General features: G+C 36.0%; 1 protein-coding gene across 4 annotated transcripts in view; it reads left to right on the forward strand.

Annotated features, from left to right (window-relative positions):
- LOC145669689 (uncharacterized) overlaps positions 1–26,622 on the forward strand; it is a 215,068-nt gene that overhangs the window by 99,300 nt on the left and 89,146 nt on the right. For 3 of the 4 annotated variants that reach the window (XM_081737976.1, XM_081737973.1, XM_081737975.1), the window contains exon 11: positions 15,343–15,378. The exons of the other annotated variant lie outside the window; for it this stretch is intronic. In XM_081737976.1, coding sequence (XP_081594102.1) covers positions 15,343–15,378 — 36 coding nt within the window. The remainder of the gene's footprint in view (positions 1–15,342; positions 15,379–26,622) is intronic. 4 annotated transcript variants of the gene reach the window in all.

The raw sequence follows: 26,622 nt of genomic DNA on the forward strand, positions 1-26,622 counted from the left end.
ATAAAAATGGCGACACGGTTTGTAATTACCGTGGAAGCCACATCAGATTATCTGCACGTAAGTAACAAATTTCTGAAAATAACCCTTTTTTCAAGGTCACAGGGAAAATAGTGGGTGATGGAGAGAAACGATTACATATTTGAATTCTACGTGAAAAGTTTTATTAGAATCAGGTATTCTAATTTCTGTGCCAAAATCTTGTTGACTAATACATTCAAGGACAAAGTTTAATGATTATACGGTTAAAATAGGAAAGAAAGTGTTCGGGAGAAGTAACAATTATTTCCGCTGTCGTGCCTGTTAGTGTGTTATAGGAGCCAGTCAGAACTTTGAAGAGCAACGTGGATTTGATTTTCAGTCGGTTGAACACTGTTGTAGCATGTAAAATGATTTATGTAGTATATTGTATATGTTAACTAAATGAGCACATGCATATTTCTGTTCAGCATTGTATAATTGAATATTGCACAGATTTCACGTTGAAATTAGTAGTGCTCACGAACAAGACACAAGAGTGGATTAAGTGTGAAGTGTGATTTCTTCGTGCCTGGTAGACTGTTACGTGAATTTCCACCAAACATATCACACAAATACGAGAATTGAGTCCTAGGAAATCTGGTCGTGTCTGCTGTCTTGTGTCTTCCAAATAAGGAAAAAGGACTTGAAATTCGATTGGAGAAGTTTGTGTTTAACGCGCTCATATTTTGATGTTCGTTGTCCCGAGATTCTTTGCGTAAGTGAAGACCTCATACACTACAAAACGTAGTCGGCGTGCAAAACTAAAGGAGTATAGTATATTTAATGAATAATTTTGAGTTTAAATCTTCACCATTTTTTTAATAAAGCAGAGTTTCTCAGGCTACAACTTTTATCAGTTCACCATCATGTATTTCTTTATCCTTTTTGCGTATATACAGTATATCGACTCGTTTTGCTTAAGAAGCCTAATAAAAAGGAACTAATAATTAAAAAAAGTGAGTATACACATCTAGAACCAGAAAAGATGGTATATACCATTATTACTTGATACAACTAATATATATATATATATATATATATAGGTGGATCATTTATCTTGATACGCCCGTAAATTTTTAAACAAACTAACTGAAATTTTGTAGCATGCAAATAACGTTAGGGGGGACATTGTTTGGAACCTCTGTAATATCACAAAGTTAACAATATTGTCAACCCAATATAAACTTTATTTTTTCAAATGGCACTACGTCAAATTATTACATATTTAGAATTGCATGCAAATAGAAAACATACAATACTATATTTGTTATGCAGTGTTGTAAAGTAAGGAGTCTACAGTATCACAAACATCGAAAAACAATCAAATTTCGGGGGGCTATACGACAGCAATAAAATAAGTGAGAAGAACATGGTAATACACATCTAAAACACCTTAACGTTAAATATTACGATTATCGTATTGATGTATTTCAACAAGTGAAAACAAAGTCACAAGAAATTAAGAATTTGACTTCTCTTTTCAAAGCACATTTTTTCGAAAAAGAGTTTATATAAGTTTCACATTGAATTACGTACATAGTTTCCAATAGACAAAAATCACAATACAGTTTACAGCAATTTATATATCAAACCATTATGGAGATAGGAGAAATATCGTAAAATTTGATATATTACTTGAAATTGCATATTTGTGGGAACTTTCTAAAATTATTTTTGATTACTTTCCTTCTATAACATTACAACAATATTTTTTTTGGTAGATGTAATTCCTATAAGTTCTCGGAATTACATAATTTTAAGCAGTTTTGCAAACTTTACCATTGTTTACCATATCTCCAGGACGGTTTGAGACATTAAATCACTGTAAATGGCATTGTGATCTTGACATTTATTGGAAACCATCTATGCAATTGGATGATGTACTTAACTAAACAGTTTTTCGAAATATAGGCTTTTGAAAAAAGTCAAATTTTCGGTCACGTGTAGCTTGGTTCGTATTCATTAAAAATCCGTCATACCATGATCATAGTATGAAACACTAAAGTACTTTGGATATGCATTGCCTGGTCTGTTTCATTTGCATTGTTACTTCTGTAGAGACCACCGAAATTTGGTTGTTTTGTGGTACTATAGCGTCCTTAGGTGCAACACTGAATAATAAATATAACATAATTTTTTGTTTAATGCCTAGATTTGAAATATGTAATAAACTGATGTGGTAGTCATTAAAAAATAAAAAATAAAAAAAATAAAAAAAAATAAAAAAAATAAAAATAAATAAATAAATAAATAAATAAATAAATAAATACAGATTTATGTTGGCCTGACAATATTGTTAATCTTGTGATGTCAGGGAATATGCTGAACAATATCCCGTGCAGATATTTGCACAGTACAAAATTTCAGCGTTGAACATAATATTCTCTATGAGACCGGACTTTTGGGACACCGTATCTATCTATCTATATAGATAGATAAGTATACACTGAAGAGCCAAAACAATTTACACCTACTTAATATCTGATATGTCTACCTTTGGTTCGCAAGACAGCAGCAATATGGTTTGGCATAGAAGCAATAAGACATTTGTAGATGGTTGGAGGCATGGCGTACCATATCTGCACACACAAGTCGCTTAATTTTTGTATTTTCCGCGATGAGCTCTGATCTCGCGTTCAGTGACATCCCAAAATTGTTCAATCGGGTTAAGGTCGAGTGAGTTTGAAGGCGATTACAGCAATTCACTACTGTACTCGGACCACTACAGTACAACGTTGATCTTGTGACGAGGAACGTTGTCTTACTGAAAGATTCTATTGCCAACTGGTAAGATAGCCGACTTTAAATGGTGTACATGATCAGCAGTTACCAGCCGCTAGCAAGAAGCTCTCATGATGCCCTCCACGCGCACTGTTGGTCCCATGAATAACAATACAAAGGTTCCCTAAATCAAAACGTAGCCACCATCGGACTATCTTTGTCTTATGACCAATTCCACTAATTACCTTAAATTATCCCAATGTCCGTAATTAGGTGTGTCCGATCAAAGTTGCAGATAGTTGTATTGAGGTCATGAACACGTATGCGAAGTTTGTCGTTCTATTCAAAGAACACCCTGGGATCTCATTATCCGTAATTAATTCCACTCTTTCGGCATGTGTCATTTAAAAGTTCGAAAAACCTTAAATATTTAAATTATATACAGGGTTTTCATAAAGTCTGGACGGATTTAATTTGCTTATAATTTTCATAAAAATGCTCATAATGAAATCAAATTAAGTGCAAACGGTAGCGGAAGGATTAAATTTTTAGTTGGCAACACTGTTAGATAAGCGGCAACTCTGAACACGTTGAGAGAGGGAGAGGGAGGGCAAGGCCAATTCTGGTGTGTCGAAAGTTCACCAAAGAGTTAAAAAAGCCGGCACAGACTGAGAGTGCAATCCGAAAAAGTGGCATGCTAAGTTTTTGGAGACAGGAAGCGTCCTGGACCGTCCTCGAAGTAGGAGGCCGCCAACATCGCCTACAACAGTGAGCAGGGTAAGGGAAAGCATCATCAACAGCCCACAGAAGTCTATTCCTAGACGGTCCTACGCGAGTGTGTGGACGTAAATGGCGCCCAGTTGGAGGTGTGGCGATGAATGAACTGAGCTGGTGCAGATTACAGGTAAAAAATTTAATCCTTCCGCTACCGTTTGCACTTTATTTGATTTCAATATGAGCATTTTTATGAAAATTATGAGCAAATTAAATCCGTCCAGACTTTCTGAAAACCCTGTACTTTGTAAGTAGACTAGATTCTTGCAATCACTCACATCACCATCACCACATTATCTATTCATAATCAAGTTGTCTAGAGGTTGGGATGCTCCTTTTCTATTTCTTTTGGTGTATTACGTATTTTCATTTGCATCACAGTTGCTTTTTTTCCATTATTTATTTATTTATTTATTCATAAATTGCATTTTGATTATTTTATAAGAAGAGAGTACGGTCCTTCGAAACGGAGATTTACCCGAACATGACATTCAATAAAAGAAAAGGATGATAGCCGGACTCACCAACAATTGTTAAAATTAACAGACTGTTGAACGATACTTAGCACCTCGTGAAGGGGATCATCTCGTCATCTCTTATTATTCTCATGGAATAACCCATCTGTAGCAGAGTGACAAACTAAACCAACTTTTATTAGCAATTAAACTGTCGAAAGGGCATTAGTGGCCACTCACGGATTGTCAATGAGTCGAATGCTACCACCACAGAGTTAGTCACTTATTGTGAGTAGTGTACCCAAGGAACATTCACCTAATATTTCATTGAATAATTGTACACATAGATGTTGAACTTCGAGGAAGAAAGTTTATTTTGTTTGTGTACAAACTATAGCTTGAAGAGTCATTAAAATTTTATTGAAATGTTAATTAAATAATAGTTTGTTATATTAGACGAATGTATATGAAACCGGCAGTAGTGCTAGAGAGTAGTAATTTAACGTGATACTAACTACTATGTGAAAATCATTAACAAAATGTCTCTAGACATTGAAGACATGCTATATTGAAAGAATAAATTGTATAATGTCCTGACTCTACGCGTTAGTCTAATGGTTAGATTACACGCCTTTGGTGCACGTAGCCCCGGGTTCAATTCCCGGTGAGAGAATATTGAACATATTTCTATAGTAACAGTTCGAATTAATTGTTTCACTCCGTCCGAGGACATGAATGATACAAGCAAAAGTATTTTAAAAGTTCGGAGGGATAGCTTTAAGCAGCGGTCTGGTCTCCGGTTTGGACAAATAACTTCGCTCCTGTGAATCCGGAATGGCAGAATGCGACACATATCCTGAAAAAGTCACACAAGAAAATTTGCTCACAGTGTGCAAACTTAACAATCGCTAACTCATTACACTTGAAACACACATCACTACCGATTGAAATCTGTTCATGACAGTAGTCGTGAGTGAAAATCCACATTCCCGGTGCTTTGTTCAAGTAACTACTTTATAAAAAGCGTACCGAATCAAGTTCCTGAACCCGGGAGCACTGAACTGATAGATTGCGAACAACTGCAACTTTACAGGTCCACAACTTCCGAACCATTGCTGACACTGGCGCTGTGAATCCATATGCATCTTAATTATGACTGGCGTTTTCAGGATATGTGTCGCATTCTGCCATTCCGGATTCAGAGGAGTGAAGTGTATTTGTGAGTTGATTGTCGAAGGTGTCATATTAAATCTGTTCATGACTGGTGATAATCTAATCCAAAATTCCAAAGGTTCTTCCCCATTAGGTCTCAGTATGAGAGAGGGTAAGACTTTGGGAGGAGGATATTCTTTTTCATTGAAAGTCAGGTCAAGGAGAGATTTATGTATACATTTTTTTTAATAATCTTATTTGTACTACACGATAAAGTTCCCCGGAGCAATACCTAGAGAACTATTCTAGTGAGAAAGCTACTAAAAGTGATTTTGGTGGGTAGGTATTAATTTTCGTAGGTGCAAATTTTTGTAAACCAAAGACGAATTACGAGTATCTGATCTAAAGTCCGTGTTCATACTTCCTCTGCAATGTGAACAGTGACTCAGTGTGAACTCATACTGAGAAATCGCCCTCAGTTCTGATTATTTTCATGTCTCGATGTCGATCGATTGAATAATCATAGCAGATTGGCACTTAGATATCAACCAATTTCATGGTCTCAGAGAACTTTAGTTGTCTTCGCTTGAGTGCTTTAAAAACGGGCACATCAATACACGCACTAAAAGAAGAAATGCATTAACGAAAGTTTCTTCTTGAATATTTAGTACATTATACTACGTAAATATCTGCTTTCGTAAGATCGTACTTTCTTCTTTCGTACACACTAACTTAAAAAGTATAAAATAATGTCGGAAAGTACTGGACATTGTGCAGCATGTTTTCACGGTAGTCTCTCTGAGCAGTTCGTTCCGCTCAGTTGCGTCCTGAATTTTGTTTGTAGTTGTTGGTCAAATTGGTCACAGTTTGATTTGAAGTTGAAACTAAATTCTCGTGATTTTAGTCTGGCTTTTATTATGTTTTTGTTGGGTACAGTGGCAGCTATGGAAGAAAGTCCCATCGATAGAACTTTAAAATGTTATCGTTATAAGCTAAGGGAAGCAAGCTCACCTAGTTCACAAATTCTCGTATACATTTTTTTGAAGCTTTCTTTCTTTAGCTTGTCGGGATAAAATATAAATTTTTACTGATGTGACTTTCCTTAAAAGCCGCCACTGGACGGGTGGCTTCTTGTCTGGTACATATTGTATGTGAGTTTGTCTCTGCAGCTGCTTTTGAGAGTGTGAATCTGTCTTGCTTGTTAATTCAGGTTTTTTTCAAGTCACAACATAAGTATTCATCTACTTTTGAGATGTCTTCATGTGCAATTTCTCGAAATTCAAAACCACTTTCATTAACCCCTTACCGCATGCTGCCATAGGTTGGGTTATATGTAAGGGAATATTAGAATTAGTAGTGATGGCAATTTTAGGGGGTGCAACATTGATATGGCACATAACCTTTTTTCACTTTAGCTTTTTTGTGATTTATCAAAGGCATCAAATGACTGTTTCGTCTGCTGTGTGAGATATTGATGTGTATAAATAAGAGATTTTGGTGTCATCTGGCATGTTCTTTGTGAGTTATATGGCACTTACTTATTTTTCGTCGGAATTAAGTGAAAAATCTAAAATTAAAGTTTTAATTCATTTTTCAAGTTCCCATATGAAGATTTCCAATACTGATGATTTTTTTTTCGCTAAAAGAAAAAAAAACATACAGGAAGGGGTTAAACATCAACGTAGAAGTTAGTTGTTTTCAGGGTCCGGGTACATTTTATGTAAAATGTGTACAACCTCTTTTATTGGATAAGATGTTTAAATTAAAATACTTCTGTGTTTATTAGATTTAAATGTCCATACAAACGTTCCTTTATCAACGAGAATAAGTAAGATTTAGTTGCGAGTTAATTCTAGCATATATTTTGCGGAATGTTTGGAAAGCGAGTTTAGCATTTAAAATAACTTCTGATCAACGCTAGGGTATTAAATATCTTACCGTAGTTATTGCAAAGAAGAACAAAGTTTACAAGGAAGTAAATAGAATGTTAATGGCAGGAACTCACAGTATTACTCCGTACAGAAATCTACATTGCGACTCACACCGAAGAAATTGAAAGTAGAAAACTGTAAAATTCTAATTTTGCGATTTATATTTGTTAGGGATGAAAATCGACTAATTACTCAATATTAATAAGTAATTTTTGTGGCAGTTCGTTGGTGTAAGAAAAGATGTTATCAGTTGCGGAATGGTGAAGTGTTTGTTTACTTTCATTCATGAAAATATTACCGTTTGTGGGAAGTAGATCAGTCAGAGATAGGTGAGAATACTTACACGTAGGCGACCTGCCATGAAAGTGAATAAATGTGGAACCAATTGGTGTAGAGTTATATCGGTCTGTAGATGCAGTTGGCATAAGACACTTTTCGAGAGGGAAGATACCACTTGAAAACTGGGAGTATCTTACATAAAAAAAAAGTTGGGGTGTGGTGGGAAAGGAGTGTTATAGTATTATGCGATGAGAATGCATAATCAGGGCTTAATATTTAAACATGTAGGATTGGAAGATTAGAAGAAAATAAAATTAACATTATAGTACGTTGGAATATATTTTACATCTAGTATGGAATTGGATATATGTATTTCATGATTCTTAGAAATAGCCTAATTGTGTTATCTGCCATAAATATTCCATCAGAAATGTGAATTTGCAGCTACATAATTAATGAAAAGGCATACCATAACAAATAATAAGTATTCCATCCAATGTTGATAGACATAATTAGATGTTGTATTTGATTTCAGTTAAATGAAAAATGCTGTAGTTCAAATTATTAATCGAAAGTGGGTGATAGTACCGATATTCGTGTGTTTTTTAAAAATACTGTATAGATGCGAAAGTTTGGTCACCGATTAGCAAGGATGTACTCCAGCTTACAGTTTACAATGAAAAGTTTTAAGATATATACATGTTCAGGGTGTCTATCGGTCACGAAAGTCATGAAAAAGTCACGAAATTAGTAAACGGTTATGAAAGCCACGAAATTTAGCTTTATGGTCACGATTTTGATATATCTACGAATATAAGTACAGACTGGAAAATTTTATTGTATGCAACGTCAAAATTCACCACCAAAAATGTCTGATGTCGGCTTTAGACGCTACCAAATCGCAAGCAAAGCACGCTTCTATCGCATGCATGAAAATTCGGCCTAATTCACACATTCAAATTTGCTCTTGAAACTGTCCTTCAGCTGGCATCATTGAGTAGTGGCGATGCAAATCGCATCGCATCGCCGAAACCACCTATGCATCCAACCAGTTAATTCAACTGTGACAAGACACCAAGTTTTTATCGCTCCAGGGAATAACATTTGAAAGTAGAGATAAGGTAAAGATAAGTGCTGAAGAATATAGATACTGTTATTAGTTTTTGAATGTTACGAAATGTTATGGTTTGGTAAAGGATAGGTCACGAAAGTCACGAAATTTCAGTTTGGAATTTTAGTAGACACCTTGATGTTGCAGGAAAGGAACAAATACAATGGTTGAATGCAAAACCTCGAAACTACAAAATGTCCTCAACAGCTAATCTATTGCGGGTAATTTAATTTAGACACCGTTATGGCAGATCACATACGGTACGTGACGTTTGGGCGCCGCCGTTTAGGCGCGGACGTTTGGGCCCCGCCGGTTGGACACTGGACGTTTGGGCGCGAAGCCATTTGGGCGCCAGACGTTTGGGCGCGAGTTAAATTAAAAAGTCATTATGTTAGGCGTTGAATACTAAGTTCGAATCAGGATATCAGAAGGTGTCTACTGTAGTGGAAGTCCTTGAATTATACTGGATTTTGTTTTACATACTAGAAATACTGGAATTTCAAAATTCTAAAAACTGAATTAACAATTAAATTTTGTAAATTTAAGTTTCAACCAAAGTTAACTATGCTTTTTATTTGATAACTTTTCAAGCCAAAGGTAAGTAGACCAGACTAGATATGATTGACTGCATTACGTACATAGTGAGCCTACTCCATTAAAAAACTTAAAGCAGGCCTACTACTGTAGTTATGCAATAAGTATGGATGTCAAACACACTTTTAGTGGCTAAATGATCAATATATGTACACTCAACTATTATGTTTCACTTTGAAATCGTTCTTTTTTTTCTTTCGCCACTTTCTTTAGTGCAGATTAAATGCTTACAATGGGACGAAAAAAAAGTGTGTTAAGTTTTGATTTTTATATTGGAATGTTAATAAAAAAAGTGATACCAGAAATACAGCATACTACAGTTCCTAAATTCAATGTCTTAGACACCCTGTATTAACAGCTTTCCCTCAAATCGATTAGGATTTAGGATTTTTAGATTTCTGGGCTCTCGGCATGTAAGGCCATTTAGCCCGTCACGTTTGAGGGGGCACACTATCCGGGGAAAGGAAAGGAAGAAAAGATTGGGGAAGGAAGGAAGCGGCCTGGACCTATAAATTAGGTACCACCCCGGCATTTGCCTCGTGTGAATGAGGAAAACATTCAGGGTGGCCGGCCTGAAAAAGCGTGTTACACTTTTTCGACCGAATGCCCCTACCGGGAATCGAACCCGGGACCGCTCACACAGAAGGCGAGAGCATTAGCGACTACGCTACGCGGGGCCACTTCTCTCAACTCGAGTGCGCGGAAATCTTTTATTGGTAGTTCTTTATTGGACTTAAGGAAGAGAAGAGTTTGGCAAACGTAATACGAAAGAAAGCAAATTTTAATATTCATAAGTATGTAATTATTAACTTTTTTTAAAAAATACAAAAATTAAATCAATATGTTTTAATTAACATTAAGAAAATTATTAACAGTTCGTCTGATTCCTTCATTTTCTAGCTTTCTTATATAATACAAAAATTAGATCAACATTAGGTCAGAAGTAAGCGAAAAATCAATCCATGACGAGGTTAGGCAACAAATGCCACAAACGCATTAAACTATTTAATTTAGATGAATAAATAAGATAGAAAATAGATAAATGAGGTTAGATAAAGATAGAAGTGTAGGAAATGTATATATCTTGATTCGCGCTTAGTTTTCAGTGCCTAGCTTACTTAATATTTCGTAAATTGTGATTTTTACTATGTACCTCGCGCCCAAACGTCTGGCGCCTAAACGGCTTCGCGCCCAAACGTCCGGCGCCCAAACGTCCGGCGCCCAAACGGCAGCGCCGAAACGTCCGCGCCCAAATGGCGGCGCCCAAACGTCCTGTCCCGGATCACATACATGGGAAAGACATGCGCGAGTTCTTAGTGTCGATTAGAAAGCTTGTAGGAGAGACAGCCTTTGAATAAAGTCTGTGTTGTTTCGGAAGTAAAGATTACCAGCTCAAATTTATGTTTTCGTTTTAGTGCAAATATTGTGTGTACTTTTTAATTACTCATTCCTTGCTGAACCAAACCTTATTTATGTTGAGCATCGGAATTTTTTGAAAAATAAGCAAATTTTTAAGCAGAACGCTTGGCTTCGGGACATCGTAAAGAAACAACATAATATTTCTGATTCAGTTTATTTGGAGCCAATACTGTACGAGGTATGATCAAAAATACGGCGAACGATTTTATTAGAAACAAAGTAATAAACTTACATGAAATTTGTTTTAATCTCCTTCAAAGTACTGTCCTTGGCTAGCAGTGCACTTACCCCAACGTTGAATCCATGATTGGAAGGATTTCTCTGGAAGGCTTCTTTTGGAGGAACATTCAGCTGCTCCGTCGTCGCCCTCCAAACGTTTTCCTTTAAGGACGGTTTTAATTTTAGAGAAGAGCCAGAAGTCGCGTCATGTTATATCCGGAGAGTATGATGGATGTGGACAGACAGGAATATTTTTTTCGGCCAAAAAGACTCCTGTTCGTTAGTCAAAACTTGGGGAACGAATTTCCCACCCACTCTTCTCATTTCCAAATCAGTGGTTAAAATTCTTTGAACGGACCCGTAGGAAATGTTTAGTTCTTTGGAAAGCTCTCGAATAGTTATTCACCTCTTTGAGTTTTTTTTTTCTTCTTTTCACTTTGCATGTTTTCTTCTGTTTTTGAGATTAATGGACGTTCCGAACGTTGCTCGTCTTCTGCGGATTTATTTGCGCTTCGCTCATACCGCGTGTAAACAGTCTTCAGAGTTAGAGCATTATCGCCATACACCAATTTTAACATTTCATTAGTTTCTTTGGCACTTTTTCTTGCTACTTGAAACAGAATTTAATGTTCACGCGTTGTTGATGCGCGACAGACACGGTTAACACAGCCTCACTCTAGCGGCTCTGGACGCTGACTGACAAATCAAAACATGTTCCAACTTGACGCTGCTTGTCTCAACGGATAAGGCTATTGGACAGATTACATCAAATGGTTCTAACATCAGCAGTTGCTGCTATATATATAAAACTTCATTCACTATATTTTTTGATCACACCTTGTAATAGAAGTACTTGTTTTTGAAAATTTATGTCCCAAAATAATCTAAAGCTCAACATAAGGGTTGACTAAGCAATTAATGAGAGGCAGTAATTAAAAATGCATACAGTATTGGCACAAAAACATAAATATGAGCTGGTAGTCTCCAGTTCGGAACAGAACAACACATAAATAGAGCCTGTTATTCCACATGCGCTGCTTCACCATTCGAGATGTGACGGGCAGCTAAGACAGGGTGTTGTTTGCACTGCTTTACCCAGTGAGTCCGTTCTTTTTATGTTCCTGTTGTTTTATTTTCCCATCTCGTTTTTATCCTTCATAAACAAGGGTTTAGAAAGCTAGAAGTACAAAGAACTTTTAAGAATGACAATTCCATGTAAGAAAAATGTTTTTTATATACGTTTTGAAACATCGTTGTAAATGATTTATAATGTAACTATTATCAGCTGCGTTGTGGTTCAACCACTGTTTGTTGCGTTACTTATTAAAACCAATTGTCCTAGAGGGAATAATAGTCAACTTTAAACATAGTAGTTTCTATAACTTAATGATTTTTGTGTCTGTGCTTTTTTCTTTTTTTTTCCGGGAAGGGGGGGCAGCGGTGTGTGTCGTGTAAGGCATCATATTTTTAAAAAAAACATTTGTAGTCAGTGAGAAGTTTAGAATTTCCATGATTATGTGGTGCACTGGTAGACAGTTACATACTGTCGTACAGATATAGTGTGTCGTCATTATTTTTCGGTTTTCGAGATTTTTTGCATCTCGCCCCAAAAATGGTTCCATATCATACCAAAGTTACCCATAACGAAAATTAGCTTAATTGAATAATTTATTAAATGGTGCCCCAAGCAGTCTCAAGTTTTCAATGTATTTACTATACATCATAAGGCAAAGGAACTTTGCAAGTTTCGAACGGTTAGAGGAAGCAACACCATATTATGGAGGGGGTAATGAAAGTAGAACCACATATATTACTGCATTATCATAGCGGCCATCTTGAAGTCCCCCATCTTGGATTCAGGTCCAACAGTGTCATCGTATATGTTTTAGTGTGCTTTTTACCATAAATCTGAGGTTATTTCCAATTTATCTTTAATCATTTAATAATTATTGCCTTTATAATATCTGTTCATTAACTTGCAGTTGCTTTTCTAAATTTACAAGGTACCTTTACTCATTTTGTTTATCGTAAATGCATTAAAAACTTGAGGTTGCTTGGGGCATCATTTAATATTCAGTTGAGCTGATTTTTCTCATGGATTACTTTGGCCTTATATAGGACTATTTGAGGAGGTGAAACTCAAAAACACTCGTGTAAGTCCAAAACTTATATATACACACTGACCAGCCAAAACGCTATGATTATCCGGTACTTTTTGAACTACGTCGTTGGGCTGATGTAAGAGCCAACGGATCACAGCAGAACTACTCACCGTACGGTGACAAGAATCGCACTTATCAGTCAATGTGGCGCATCTGCGCAGAATGGGGAAGGCCGGTGATAAATCATTTTGACCAGACCAGATTGTGATGGCCAGACAACTGGGAACGAGCATCTCGGAAAAAGCGCGACTTGTTGAGTGTTCGCGAAATGCCGTGGTTGGTATCTTCCGAAGGTCCGAAAAAGATGGTGAAAGCAGCACCAAACAATAAGACATGGGGCAGCCACGCCTCATTAAAGATGTCGGACGCTGCAGATTGGGGAGGTTGGTACAACAAACTGTGGCACGGTTTATAGCAAACTTTAGAAGTGGACAAAACACATCAGTGTAGTCTTTGCAACAGACTGTGGAGCTTCTCGCTTCGAACACTTTTTGTTTGTTTGTTGACATTGTTGCAATACATTGTCCGCTTTTCATCACTTGTGAACAAGCGTTTCAGAAATTACTCGAGCTCGTTACGTTTGAGTAAAGATTCACTGATAAAAAATTCGATGAAGTAAATGATTTGGTGCCCAACCGTTTTTCTTCTTTTTGTAGCCAACTGTCTCCAAATGGTGGTAACACTTCTTAATGATGTAAACGTAGGTCATTGGCGATGTAAATTTAGGTCATTGGCGATGTCGTGATTGCTTACATGATGATCTTGCTACACTTTTGCCAGAATATGATCCACTTTGCTGTGATTAATGGCCCATTGCGAGGAGCATATTGGACATCGAAATTTTCAGAACGAAAGCAACTGAACTGTCTTTTGGCTGTTGCTTTTGAAAATACATCTTGCCCATAAATAACACAAATTTCTTTATGGGTACGCAGCATTTTCGTCTGTAAGGAAATAATGATGTAAAATGAAGAGCAGTTTTAGGAAAAGATAATTCATCTTCACAGTGCAATACCTTACGTTAATACAAGCATCTTGTCTGTCTTTGGTGTCACTGATTCGATCCCCACCCAAGTACGTTTGTGGTGGACAACATCATGCCTGTGGGTTTTCTTGGGGTTCTCCCGTTTCCTCCCACATTCTCATTCTACCAGTTATATCACCATCATTCACTTGCCTTAATTATACATCTCCGTTAGCTTAAAGGGCATAACATCGGACGTTAAACAAAAAATATTTCATTTCATTTTTTGTCTTTGGTACCGGTTTTCTCAAAACTTGCTTAAGTTTATACCCTTGCTAAGCATTTTGAATTCATATCATTCGTGACAAATACAGAGTTTTACTCACTAGGCGCCAGATTTGTATTTCCATTCGCCATTGAGACCTGCCGCCCTGGATGTTTTAAGCCCATATATACATGTGAAATCTTTGAGCTTTACGTTCCACGGTTATGCCGGTTAGGCTAAAGGAGACGGTGATTATGAGAAATGAATGAAATGGTGGAATGAAGAAAATGGTAGGAAACGGGAGAACCCACGAGCACGGTGTTTGTCCACCACAAAGTGCACATGGCGCGAGCTGGGATCGAACCATGGACCCCAAGCACCGGAGGTGAACGCTCTACCGCGCCCCCTCAGTAACCCTGTGTGGTACATACTTTTTAGTAAACTGTTGGATTCATTATGAAAGCGATTCTCGGGCTTTCTTGTTGCCAAGTGTCTGTCGTTACCTTTTCCAGAGTAAGAGATTGGCAGCTGAAAAGGAACGTGAAACTACAAAAAGTCAGCAAAAGTAATTCTTAGTCTGAATAGGTTTGCAATCGAGGAACTCCATTGAATTGTATGAGAAAAAGAGGAAATAACTGGTTTTCCTTCCCTCATATTTTCAGTAAGCGCCCAATTCAGTGAAATTTACATGCTTTCATAGATCAAAGTTATATTCAATGATATCTGAGGGACTACATTTTTTTTTTTTTTTTAAATATTAAAAAGTTTGTACATTTTGAAGTGTTCATTACGTCTTAGATTGTTACAATTTATTTTCGTATCTTAGGGCTTGATATTTTGACAGAATGATGGTTGTAATATTAATTTATTTTGAGCAGTATAGTTATAACATTAAGACGAATTTTAACATTATTTCATACAACAATAATCTTTCAGAATAGTGCTAGCACATACCAGTGTCTATTTCTGAAGAAGAAATTAAAATTATTTTAAGCAGTAGTAGTATTGTTTTCTTGCTGGATCTTCGTCCGATGTTGCGAAATCGTCCGAGATACGATGTATAAACAAAACGAATTGTACTATATCTCATCTATGTTTATACATGAATCTAGTATAAATCTCTAATAGTAATCTATATATTTCTTTGTGAATATCACTGAAAAAAAAAGGCGGTGTGGGTTTTCAGATTACCTTCTTATTACATTTGAATAGTATCTTTTGTAATATTATTTTCTGATCTGATTTTGTTTATTATTTTGTTTTTTGTCTTTTAAACAGCCCACAAATATACTGGGAGGTGTATAAGTACTACTGGTAAGAAACACCACCTAGTGATTTGTTTGGTTTGTAGTGGGCTTACATAAATACTGATAGTGCTTTTTTTTTTTTATTACTATCTTTGTTTCAGCTAAAGCTTTATACTACACCTGATTTCTTAAAACACACGTATGGCATTGGGTGTGTGCACATTGAGTACTTGTTTTCTTAATAAATAATTAAAAAAAAAGAACACAAAAAGAAGCGAATTCACCTGTACGCTTGCTGTTCCGCCTTTTCCTTAACCTCCATGTCCTGTTAAACATCGGTGCCTTGTTGGACATGCTGCTTTCTGTTTTTTTTGAGAACATGTTTGGGAGAGTTATTATGTTTTAGAATGCTGCTGTCTTTTGTTATCACACTTTGTTATCCTTTCCTTGTCTCCTTCTCTAGCGACACTATATTTGTCACAAGTCTTTGTTTTTATGGCTACGTGGTGGTGTGAGGTTCTGTGGTGATGGATTGAATCTTGTGTGTTAGGGCTGAATGTAAGACGTGATGAATCTATATATATATATATGCTCCTTCTCCTTGAAGTCACCTGCTTGTGGGCACATTTGCGAAGCCGCTTATTTTATACATATTTTAAATAAAATTACTTGTTTTTTGTACTTAGTTAACATGTAGGAACTTGTTTCAGTCAATAAATTATGCATTTAGTGCTATTTGCATCATGCAATTCGCAACTTTTCAACATAAAATGATGTATTTAATAAACATTTAATGTAGGCGGATGCAATACTTTTAAAGAGTAAAGGATCTAAGACTGTGCTTAGGAAAAATATAAGTTGAACATGTTCTCCCAGCGCCGTATTTTTAATATTCCATAATGATGTATGTTTATGTATTCTGTACTTTTAAGATTTTATAAAGAATCCAAAGTTTTAGGGTACTCAATGACTTGTAACTTAGTATAACTTAGGACAAAAGAAAATAGTATACCATCTACAAACTATATACACAATATGGGGGGCGCGGTGGCTCAGTGGTAGAGCGTTCACCTCTGGCGCTTGGGGTCCCGGGTTCGTTCCCAGCCCCCGCCAAGTGAACTTTGTGGTGGACAAACATCGTGCTCGTGGGTTTTCTCGGGGTTCTCCCGTTTCCTCCCACTTTCTTCATTCCACCATTTCACTCATCTCTCATCATCACCGTCTCCTTTAGCCTAACCGGCATAACCGTGGGACGTAAAACTCAAAGATTTCATTTCATTTCTATATACACAATATGTATTTTCTTTTGTCTTGGGGTGTTAAATCACATTCAATTAACGCATTTCTGATTTACATGCGTTTGTACAATCATGTTGAAAAATGGAACGACCCCTTTATACATCCGTAGATAGAATATTTTGTCGTCTCCCACAAGAGTATCCAATCGTACTGCTTCTGTTTGCTTGATTTTGAGATAGACTCTTGGGTGGTGCTAAACAGTTTGATGTGTTAGCTTCGTACGAGAGATCTGTTCTGTTCCCGATGGGAGTCCACCGAATTCACATCTCACATTAAAGCGTTAAATAAATAAATAAATAAATAAATAAAAAAAAACTCTATAGGAGCACATCACAGGTTCATTGTGAAGGTATGTCATGCTGTGCTTTGTTATTGAAACGCGACTTAAATCTCAAACATTATTTTGTCTTAGAGTTGCAGCAGATTGTTGTATTAAATAGAGCTGGGCTTTCTTGTTTAAGACAATACTTTTTTTTTCTTTTAATTTAATCAATCTGGTATCATATTTTCTTGAACATGACAGTATAGTCACTTCTAAAAGTGTTCTGGTAATATTTTTTATTTCCGAATTAATGCTTGATTTCAGCAAAAAACTCGGATCGCCAGAGTAACTATTTAAGACAATGAGTGCTGTTTTTTATTTGATTAGTTTGTTCAAATATCGACAAGTATATAGTTGAGTTGAGTTGATTTTAGTTTAGCGTCCCTTCAGCAGCGAGGCTATATGAGACGTGGACCTACTGATTAACGTGGAATCCGAACCACATGAGCTCCCGCCGGGAATCGAACCCGGGTCTCCCACGCCAATGGCGCGTACGCTAACCGCTTAGCCACGAAGGAGCCCAAGTATATAGTTGATACAAGTTTTATCACAGTTCAGTAATTTTCCCTCGAATATTTTGCATATCTTTGTTATTAATGCTGTAATATCTAAAAGTTCATGTATAAAATTACATTACTAATACTGCGAATATAAAAGTCACAATATTGATAATGTATCGTGAAGGTGCTATGTAGTCGTTGGACCCAATATATATATATATATATATATATATATATCTTCTTGTGATGCTTGCTTCATCACCTATGCAAGTTGTATTATAACTAGCTATAGGGACTGTGTTTTAAAGCATCGCCGTGCTTGCATTTTTGTTTCCTTCTTTGAAGTTCCAACGTACTAATGAAATAAAAATAACATCACTACGTTATACAGTTATGTTCTCATGTATGCTGTTTACGTGAAGTTGTAAGTTACATACACGTCTATGCAATAGGTATAATGCATATATTACATATAGAAGAATTCAGCTCAAGCTTCGAAATATTTCACACTTTTGCCATAATCAGATAATTTTATCAAAATTTATTATTGTTGGTTAATTGATTTAACAAGTAATTCTATTTTCATAGCTAAAATTATACCTATTTATTTTTTTCCGAAGATAGAAATAAATACATTTCAGAAAAATCTGTATCCCAAAAATGATATATTCATACTGAGCTAGGTAACCTTACGTACGAACATCGGCATGGTTAGTTAAACTGTTCAAAGTCTACAATTATTTTCAGTACATCTCATCAACGTTTGATCATAAAATTTCATGTTTTACCACATAGTTCTGGCATGTTATCGAAAATATTTTCAGTCTTGGTTAATTAGGGTCTTCAAAGTTCTAGGTCTGTCAGTTTGATAGGAAACGCTCTGTCCTTCAGAATCCCCATGATATCGAATTTATAAGATATAAGGTGAAGTGGTTTTTGTGGGCCGTCAGTAATTCCATGTCTGCTTATCTATTCAGTGGAATAAACATAAAAGGAATTTGAGTGCGATTAATATATAATGGCGTAGTGCGTCCTGTGGTTACCAAATAAATTAATGTCTCAATCCTTCAAAAACAGGATTATTGTCTAGCACAATAACTACTTTGTGCAACATAATACCTGAAATTTTTAGCATTCACATAAATTCTGAAAGTCTGTTAAAACGTCCTTGTAATAAGCTAGACATGTAAAAGATTTCGTTCTTATGTTCGTATATTTTCTTAAAACTTCTCTCCGAAATACCCAGTTTCTTAGAGGCATGCTAGGTATTCATCGGTTGTCACAGATTATTGACTGATCTTGGTTTAAACAGATGGGTTCAGTGCAGCATTTACTATTTATTGAAATTGTATTCATTGGTTCTGCTTGGTGATTTAATATAAGAAAAATCTTCACAGAACTGTTCCCTTACTTCAGCATAATTGCAGCGAACCTGCTACCACTTCAAAATAAGCACTGGATGTTCAACTGTTCATTGTAGTGGACAAAATACCCATCAATGTGTACCAATTCAGCACTCTCACAAGCTTGGCTGCAACTGTCTGTGTCTCTGAGGACAGTACTCGAACGAGATGATTTATGACGTGCACTGCATTTTTAGCAAATGTGAAAGGGTTTCTGATTTTATTAAAAATATTGGCTCAGCATAATCTTCCTAATAAATATTTTTCCGCTGCTGTAATAGGGCACATATTTTATTTAGACTTCTAAACGATGCTATGCATAAGTATCGAAGATAGTAAAGAGCGTTTTATTATTTTTTTTAAATCCAGAGTTTCATGAATGGGGTTCATCTGCAGCTTTAATCTGCTATTCAAACCGGAAATGGTAGAAATGGACCATTTCCAGTTCTAACGTTGATCGCGTTCAAACAGAAACGATAATAGATAGCGAAAGGCAGTTCTCTGCAATCGTTTCAGCTTCCCAATAATAATTTCATCTCATCTCTTCTCTCTACTTAAACTAGAAGTGATAGAAATCCACTATTAACTTCTGGTTTCAATATCGATTTCCATAGAACAAAAATGATAAGAGATAATGAAGATTCAATATTTCAAGAATCACGATTTTTATGCCTCTATTCAAACCAAAAGTGATTAAAATTTGCAATTTGCGGTTTCAGCACTGATCACCATAGTGAAAAACTGCAATAGATGGTAAAAAAGAGTTTTTTTTTAAATGTGAATCCAGTACTGCATGGATAGGTTAAATCTCAGTTTTTAATCTCCTCTTGAAACTGGAAATAGTAATCCCTGTACAGTAATAACTGTAACAAACAGCGAGAGACTATTTTAGAATGGGTTGAGTTGATTTTGAATTTAACGTCCCGTTCAGCAGCAAGGCTATATGAGACATGGACCTACTGATTAGCGTGGAATCCGAACCACATGAGCTCCCGCCGGGAATCAAACCCGGGTCTCCCACGCCAAAGGCGCGTACGCTAACCGCTTAGCCACGAAGGAGCTCTGTTTTTGAAATGGATTCAGCGTCCGAAGAACAGATTCCATCTCGGACACTGTAGTTTTCGTAATGTGAAACAAAACTCCCTACTTGTATATGCGCTTGAAGAACTGTATCGTGGCATACTATCCTCAATGAAACTTTCATTTGCTTGTGCTCGCGTTCAACCTCATTGGACTTGTTCGCTCGCACTGAGGTTCTGGCTCTCTAACCACTAATAGCGCTCGTGTTCGCGCTGAGGTTGTGCCTGAGAGTCGTTTTCGCGGAATTTGAACATAGATGGTTTAAACAGTATCTACATCAAGTGAGTTTTGTACAGGGTGGAACAGGTTATTTTTTTACCACTAGTACTCAGCGACGAGTAGGGGTATTGATTTGGAGTGACTGTTGGCAGACAGCTCAGACAATTCTGTTTCAGTCGCTATGGAGCGTTGGAGCGTAGAGCATCGTATGTTCGTGGTCGAGCAGTTCTTTAGAAACAGTGATTCTGTGGTCACGGTTCAACGTCTTTTCCATCGAAAGTTTAATGTCGAACGTAGAGATACAGTCTCAGATCGAAACACTACTCCGATGGGTTGCAGCGTTCAGAAGTACTGAATCTGTGATGAAAATGAAACCAGCTGGTCTTCCTCGTTCAGTTTGAACTTCGGAAAAAAAGTGAAAAGGGCAGTTCTTGCTAGCCCGAGACGATCCACTAGGTGACAGGCTGTATCGCTGGATATGTCACGTCGTTCGCTTCATCGCATCTTACATGATAATTTCAAATTTCACCCGTACAAAATAATGATTGTCTAGCAGCTAAGTGAAACAGATTTATGTGCAGCGCAGAAAATTTTGCGGCATAATGGACACTATTTTTATGGAAGACGCAGATGTCCCAGTTTTTATGAATAATGAAGCCCATTTTCATTTAGATGGTTATATTAATGTACAAAACTTTTTTTTTTTTTGTACGGGTGAAAAAAAAAAACTGCTCTACGCTCCAATGCTCCATAACGACTGAAACTGTATTGTCTGAGCTCTGTGCCAACGGTCGCTCCAAAGCAATACTCCTATTCGTCGCCGAGTACTAGCGGTTTAAAAAGACACGCCTTTCGTCCGCTCCACCCTGTATTTGAGAAACACCATATTCGAAGATTTGCTTGAATTCTCATTTACTCCCACTTCATCACTTTACATTTTAAAAAAAAATATATTTTCAATTTTTTCTAGTCTTTTTGTGTGATGGCCACAATATATGTTAATTAATTTCATTCATAACAATTATCATATCCGATGTTTGTGTATAAATGTGTTCACATTGTTTTCGCTTGCCCTTGCCGTTGATCTAATGGTAAGCGTGCGTGCCTGTGGTGCACGGGGTCCTGTGTTCGATTCCTGGTGAAAGAGCCTCGTAATTTGAACGCATTACGGTGATTCTGATTCCCCACCTTAAACTGTGGGCCCACTTCACATATAGCCTTGTTGCAGAACGGGACGCTAAATTTCAATCCAACCAACATGGTTTTTACAGGTTTACAGAGCTTTTCTTGACATACTAAAGGCGAGTGTGATACAATAAATTGCTTATAATAAAGATATTCGAAATCAACTCCTGGTGTCGGCAATCCAGTTGTAGCTTTTCTTGAAATGTTGTACAGTCAGAAACAATATTAAGTATAGGTTGGAGGTATAAGAAATGATAGCTCCAACCTATACTGAATATTGTTTCTGACTACGTATCGCTGGGCGAATTCTACATTTTCACTGATTATGATTTCTTATCCAGTCTTAATCTGAAAGGGTATAGGATATTAGGAGTATTGGACACAATCATTAGATTATTTGTATATACAACTCTGTTATAACAAAGAATAGACATGCTATAGGACAACAACAACGTAACCAGTGCTGGGAGAACAAATATAAAATTGGCCAAATTACAGCGATTTTGAAGATTAATTAATTGGATTCTGAAACTTGAAATATCTTATTTCAAAATTCAACATTTTGTACTTGATTTGGAGGTATTGTTTTTTCCTTTAAATTAATAGTCTCAGACTTGCTTATATTGTTATTAAATACAGTTGTTTTATGTTGAAGGTAAGTAAAGTTGAATCTTACCTGATTTTTTTTTTTTTTTTTTTTTTTGTAAGTGTACTTCTATAATTGATTATTAGAAGCAAACTAATAACTGCTATTCATATACTACTTGTGATTATATTCACACCATAGTGCAAAATAATTACCGGCACAGAGCTATATAGGATGGGTCAATATTATTTAATACTTACATGGAAGAACATTCAGGGGTATGGTAATGAACACGTACCAAAATAAAGTTCATACGTCTTTTCATATGTTCTTTTATCAATAACTTTGTAAGAATTGGCCAGTTCGAATACTGTTATTTTCAGGAACACTCTAACAATGTCGAATGCCTATGTGAAAATAAATACCATATAACTCTGAATCCAAGACGATCCCTCATTTTTTTATCAAGAAAAAAAATTGCGTGCATTTTCAGAATTACTATAAAACTACATTAAGAATCAAATCAGATACAGACCTCTTTTTGTCTCTCTCACTGGAAGGATCCGCTGATTCTCCAAACGTTTAAGGATAAAGCGGCAGGCGATGAAGAGTGTCACTTAAGAAAAACTGCAGTCATTTGTCGCGAAAGCAAGACAACTTCATGTTTTTGGGCGCGCAATTGAAATCTTGTGTTAAATCTGTGTTTGAGTTAAAAAGTGATCATTTAGGTTTGCTACATAATATCAGATAGGATGCAAGATTTCGGGAACTTAGCTCATAGTTCCATAATGTGATTATTTGAAAACATGTACAGTCAGCGAAAAGTTTTTTTTTTTTTTTCCGTTTGGTAAAATTTATTTTGGGAATAACTGTAGTATGGCAGGAAAGTACGACAATGGTATGACTGGAACGTACAGAAAATTATTCTTTTCAATTTATTGAAAACTTTACTCAAATTGTCTTTCAATTCTGAAGTTATTTATGAAATTAATTTCATCAGACGGAAACAACTTTTGTCGCTGAATGTACTTACACCTTTAAAGTAATCCCGTTGGTACACTTTTGCTAACGTGGTAAAGCTTCAGAAGACACTGTTGAATACAAACATAATGCCGCCTGCGATGTCTGTTTCATCTTGTATTCTGACGTGGAATGACGCCCATTCAGATGTTTTAGCGGAGAAAATAGGTTAAAATCGAGAAATGCTAATCTTGTAAATAGAGGAGATGTTGAAGCACAGACGTTCTATGTTTGGCGAGAAACTGTACTGCGAGGAGAAACTGTTGAGTGTATCATTGTTTATTCCGCTACATCTAAGGGCGCTTAAGGAGGATTCATTGCTGCAAACGACTCAAAATATCCACACGTAGCACTCTTTTATTTTTCTACCATTACATGGTGCACAATGACCTTTAAAGTCAGCGAAAGTGAGGTAAATTAAAATGAATCAGGGAAATGCTTCAAAATAAGCTGAAGTCAAGGAAATATGCTATATTTCACAAAATAGTCGGGAATTATTATTATTATTTAGATGACACAGAAGATATGAAGAACTCAAAAAATCGAGATAGCTACAAAATATAGAAATAAAGAAGCTTGAGGAGCGTCGAAAGGTATTAAAACTTTTAAGCTTTGAAAGATAAAGATCAAATCGAACGAAAAATTCAAATGGTACAGAAGAAAGAAAGAAAAAAAAAAAGGTTGAGTTACGATACGAGATCATTTTATGAGTGTATTCAGAATGCGAGATATTAAAGATACCGTTAGTTTATAATTACTGTTTGATACTAGTGTTTTATTGTATTCCAAATACAAACATTAAGAAAGTAAGCTTATAGTGAATTTAAAAAAAATAAAAAATGGAACATTGGATGGCTACGGAGATGGCTAGGGAGCGAAATTTCCTAAACCTAACATGAATGATAGTATTCAGGGTGTCGCGAATCAGAGAAAATTTACTTGCGGAAATTCAGTAAAGTAGAGAAATCAATACTAGAACGGATTCTAATTTTGAGAATTTAAGAAAACGTCCAGCTTGACAGTCCCGTCATTGTTTTCTGGTCTGCTTTTCCTCAATCTTAATGGAGACTGGGACTTCTATGCTGAAGAAACCTCCTGGGTCGAATATCGAACTGGAGTTGCCAGATTGAACAGAAATCAGTGGCATTTGTATTAATTGAAGAGAGAAATTCAAAACTGAAAGTTTTTGAGACCACCATTACTTCCAACACTTGCAACTACTATGCATTACTAAGTATTAAACACTACCACTACAAGTAACCAAACGTATACTGTACTGTACTAAATAAAAATAACACAAATCTGTACTCCTACCTTTTTACTGTTACTTGCTTGGAGAGCTTGCAGCTGAAGAAAAATTTTATTTTCCAGAGCCGTTTCGTGAAAAAATTGACAGTCACTTTTCAAATTCACCTGAACACACATTTCTGCCATCACAACTTCTGTTTAACACAAAACTATAGTGATTATAGACGTCTACCTTTTTATTGTTACTTGCTAGGAGCGTTTGCTGTTGAAGAATTTTATTTTCCAGATCCGTTCTGTGGAAAAATTGACAGGTCATTTTCAAATTCACATGAGCACAAATTTCTGCAATCACAAGTTCTTGATCATTTAATTGTAAAGTTTTCATTATACTGAGCATTCCTTCAATATATACTTTACTGACACGTATATTCTAATTGACAACAATTATTATGTTCCGTATCATGTGTTGATATTATTGTCTTCAAAACAAAGGACTTACTATACAGTTTATTTCCATCGAAACTCAAATATAAATCAAAACAATGTTGGTGCCGCGCAATAATACAAGTGCAACAATAAAAAGAAATGAAATTGAGCCTTTCGTTACAATAAAAGTAAAATCCTTGTAAATAGCTAAGAACTAATTATATCATATATTATAAAGTATAAATGGTATAAATTTAGATAATGTAATTTTTATCCGTAGATAAAGTTCGTTTACTCGTATATTGTACTTCGAATCCCGCCCAGAGATTTAGAACTATACATCAAACTTTTGTCACCAGCGATTCTCTCTCTCTCAATCTCTTTGATTCATTCTTTTTCTTTTTTCTTATAAACATTATAACTAGCCCGATATCTATATCTCCCTCTTTTTTGTTAACAGTAAAGTGAAACAAGGTCCTCACATACATGCCTCATGTTAAGATTTTTAGTGGGAGATAGCTGACAGGTGGTCACTCATTAATTGAATATTGTAGCAGGGTCTTCAATTGTTGAATGACATTTAATGTTTTCTTCCGTCTCTGCAGTCAGTACAACCAAAGTGCTCTTTATCATTGATGGATTTGGGTTTTCTCTCAAATGTAAAATGGGTGTGCTACTAATGCTATTGATGTCATCGTTGTAGTATCATTGTATAATGTCCTTAGCATTCTGAAGTTGTCCATAATATTCGTACTTCCTCTTAGAAATGCATATTCCTTACCCACGGATAAGAATACAAGACCATGTCTGTGCTCACTGTTGCTTTGATCACTGGAAAAAACATTATGAGAAATGGAATTATTTCACTCACTGCTGCTTTTACATTCTGTTGTTCCACTAAGTACACACAGTCCCGGAATTTTTGTATTTTCCCTCGTATGTATGTATGTATGTACACATTAAATAAACTGACCAGTAGATCTTTTTATTAAATTAAGGATGGTATTAATCTGATCTAGAAAATGGTTGACGCGTGTTCGAATTCACTAGATCGTGGACCCCTTGCCTCTAAATTTTAGAAAAATAAATAAATAAATAAAACTACAAATAAAACAGTTGATACTGTGCATTCATTGCCTGATAATCAATGCATTTCTCATAGAGAAAATTGTTTAATGGTGATGTTGCCTATATATTGGACTATAATTGTTGTAGGATAAAGACAGCAAATTTCACACTCCTAAATCGCTCTTTTGATGCCACGATGTTTAATCGTGTGTTTCCTGCCTCCGAAAATATTTCCAGCTCCTTAATCTATTTTTCGAAACCTCTTTCAACTTTCACACGGTATATTTCGTATCTTACTTCCATTAATTCTTAAGAAGAAACAAGAGTCGATACAGCTAGTATGGGTTAAGTGGTTCCATGTAATTGAGCCATAAATACTTTTCATTATGTATCTCGTGTCTACAAAGCTTTTGGGAAAAAAATGCACAATATTTTAATGTAAACAACAGTTACGTTACTGTACCTATGGAAGTTTCACAATTTATTCATTATATTAATAATCGTTTTCTTATGGAGTTATCAATTTATTAATATAATAAATTACAAATATGCCCGTGAAATTTCCATCGGTCCCGTTGTATTAACATATCTGTTACTTACATTGAACTATTTTGCTTTTATATATATATAAAATATAATGTAAAAACCCTTTTATAGACTCAAGAAATACAATGAAAAGTGTTTATGACCCATGTTAAATAGAAGTTGGTAATTCATACTAGCTGTATCCATTCCTGCTTCCTCTTTCTCTGTCTTTTCCCCAGGTTACTAAGTAGAAAAGAGTTGAGTTGATTTTGAGTTTAACGTCCCGTTCAGCAGCGAGGCTATATGAGACGTGGACCTACTGATTAACGTGGAATCCGAACCACATGAGCTCCCGCCGGGAATCGAACCCGGGTCTCCCGCGCCAAAGGCGCGTACGCTAACCGTTTAGCCACGGAGGAGCTCCTAAGTA

This window comes from Thermobia domestica, chromosome 14, assembly GCF_964235325.1.
Source record: "Thermobia domestica chromosome 14, izTheDome1.hap1.1, whole genome shotgun sequence".
NCBI classification, from domain to species: domain Eukaryota; kingdom Metazoa; phylum Arthropoda; class Insecta; order Zygentoma; family Lepismatidae; genus Thermobia; species Thermobia domestica.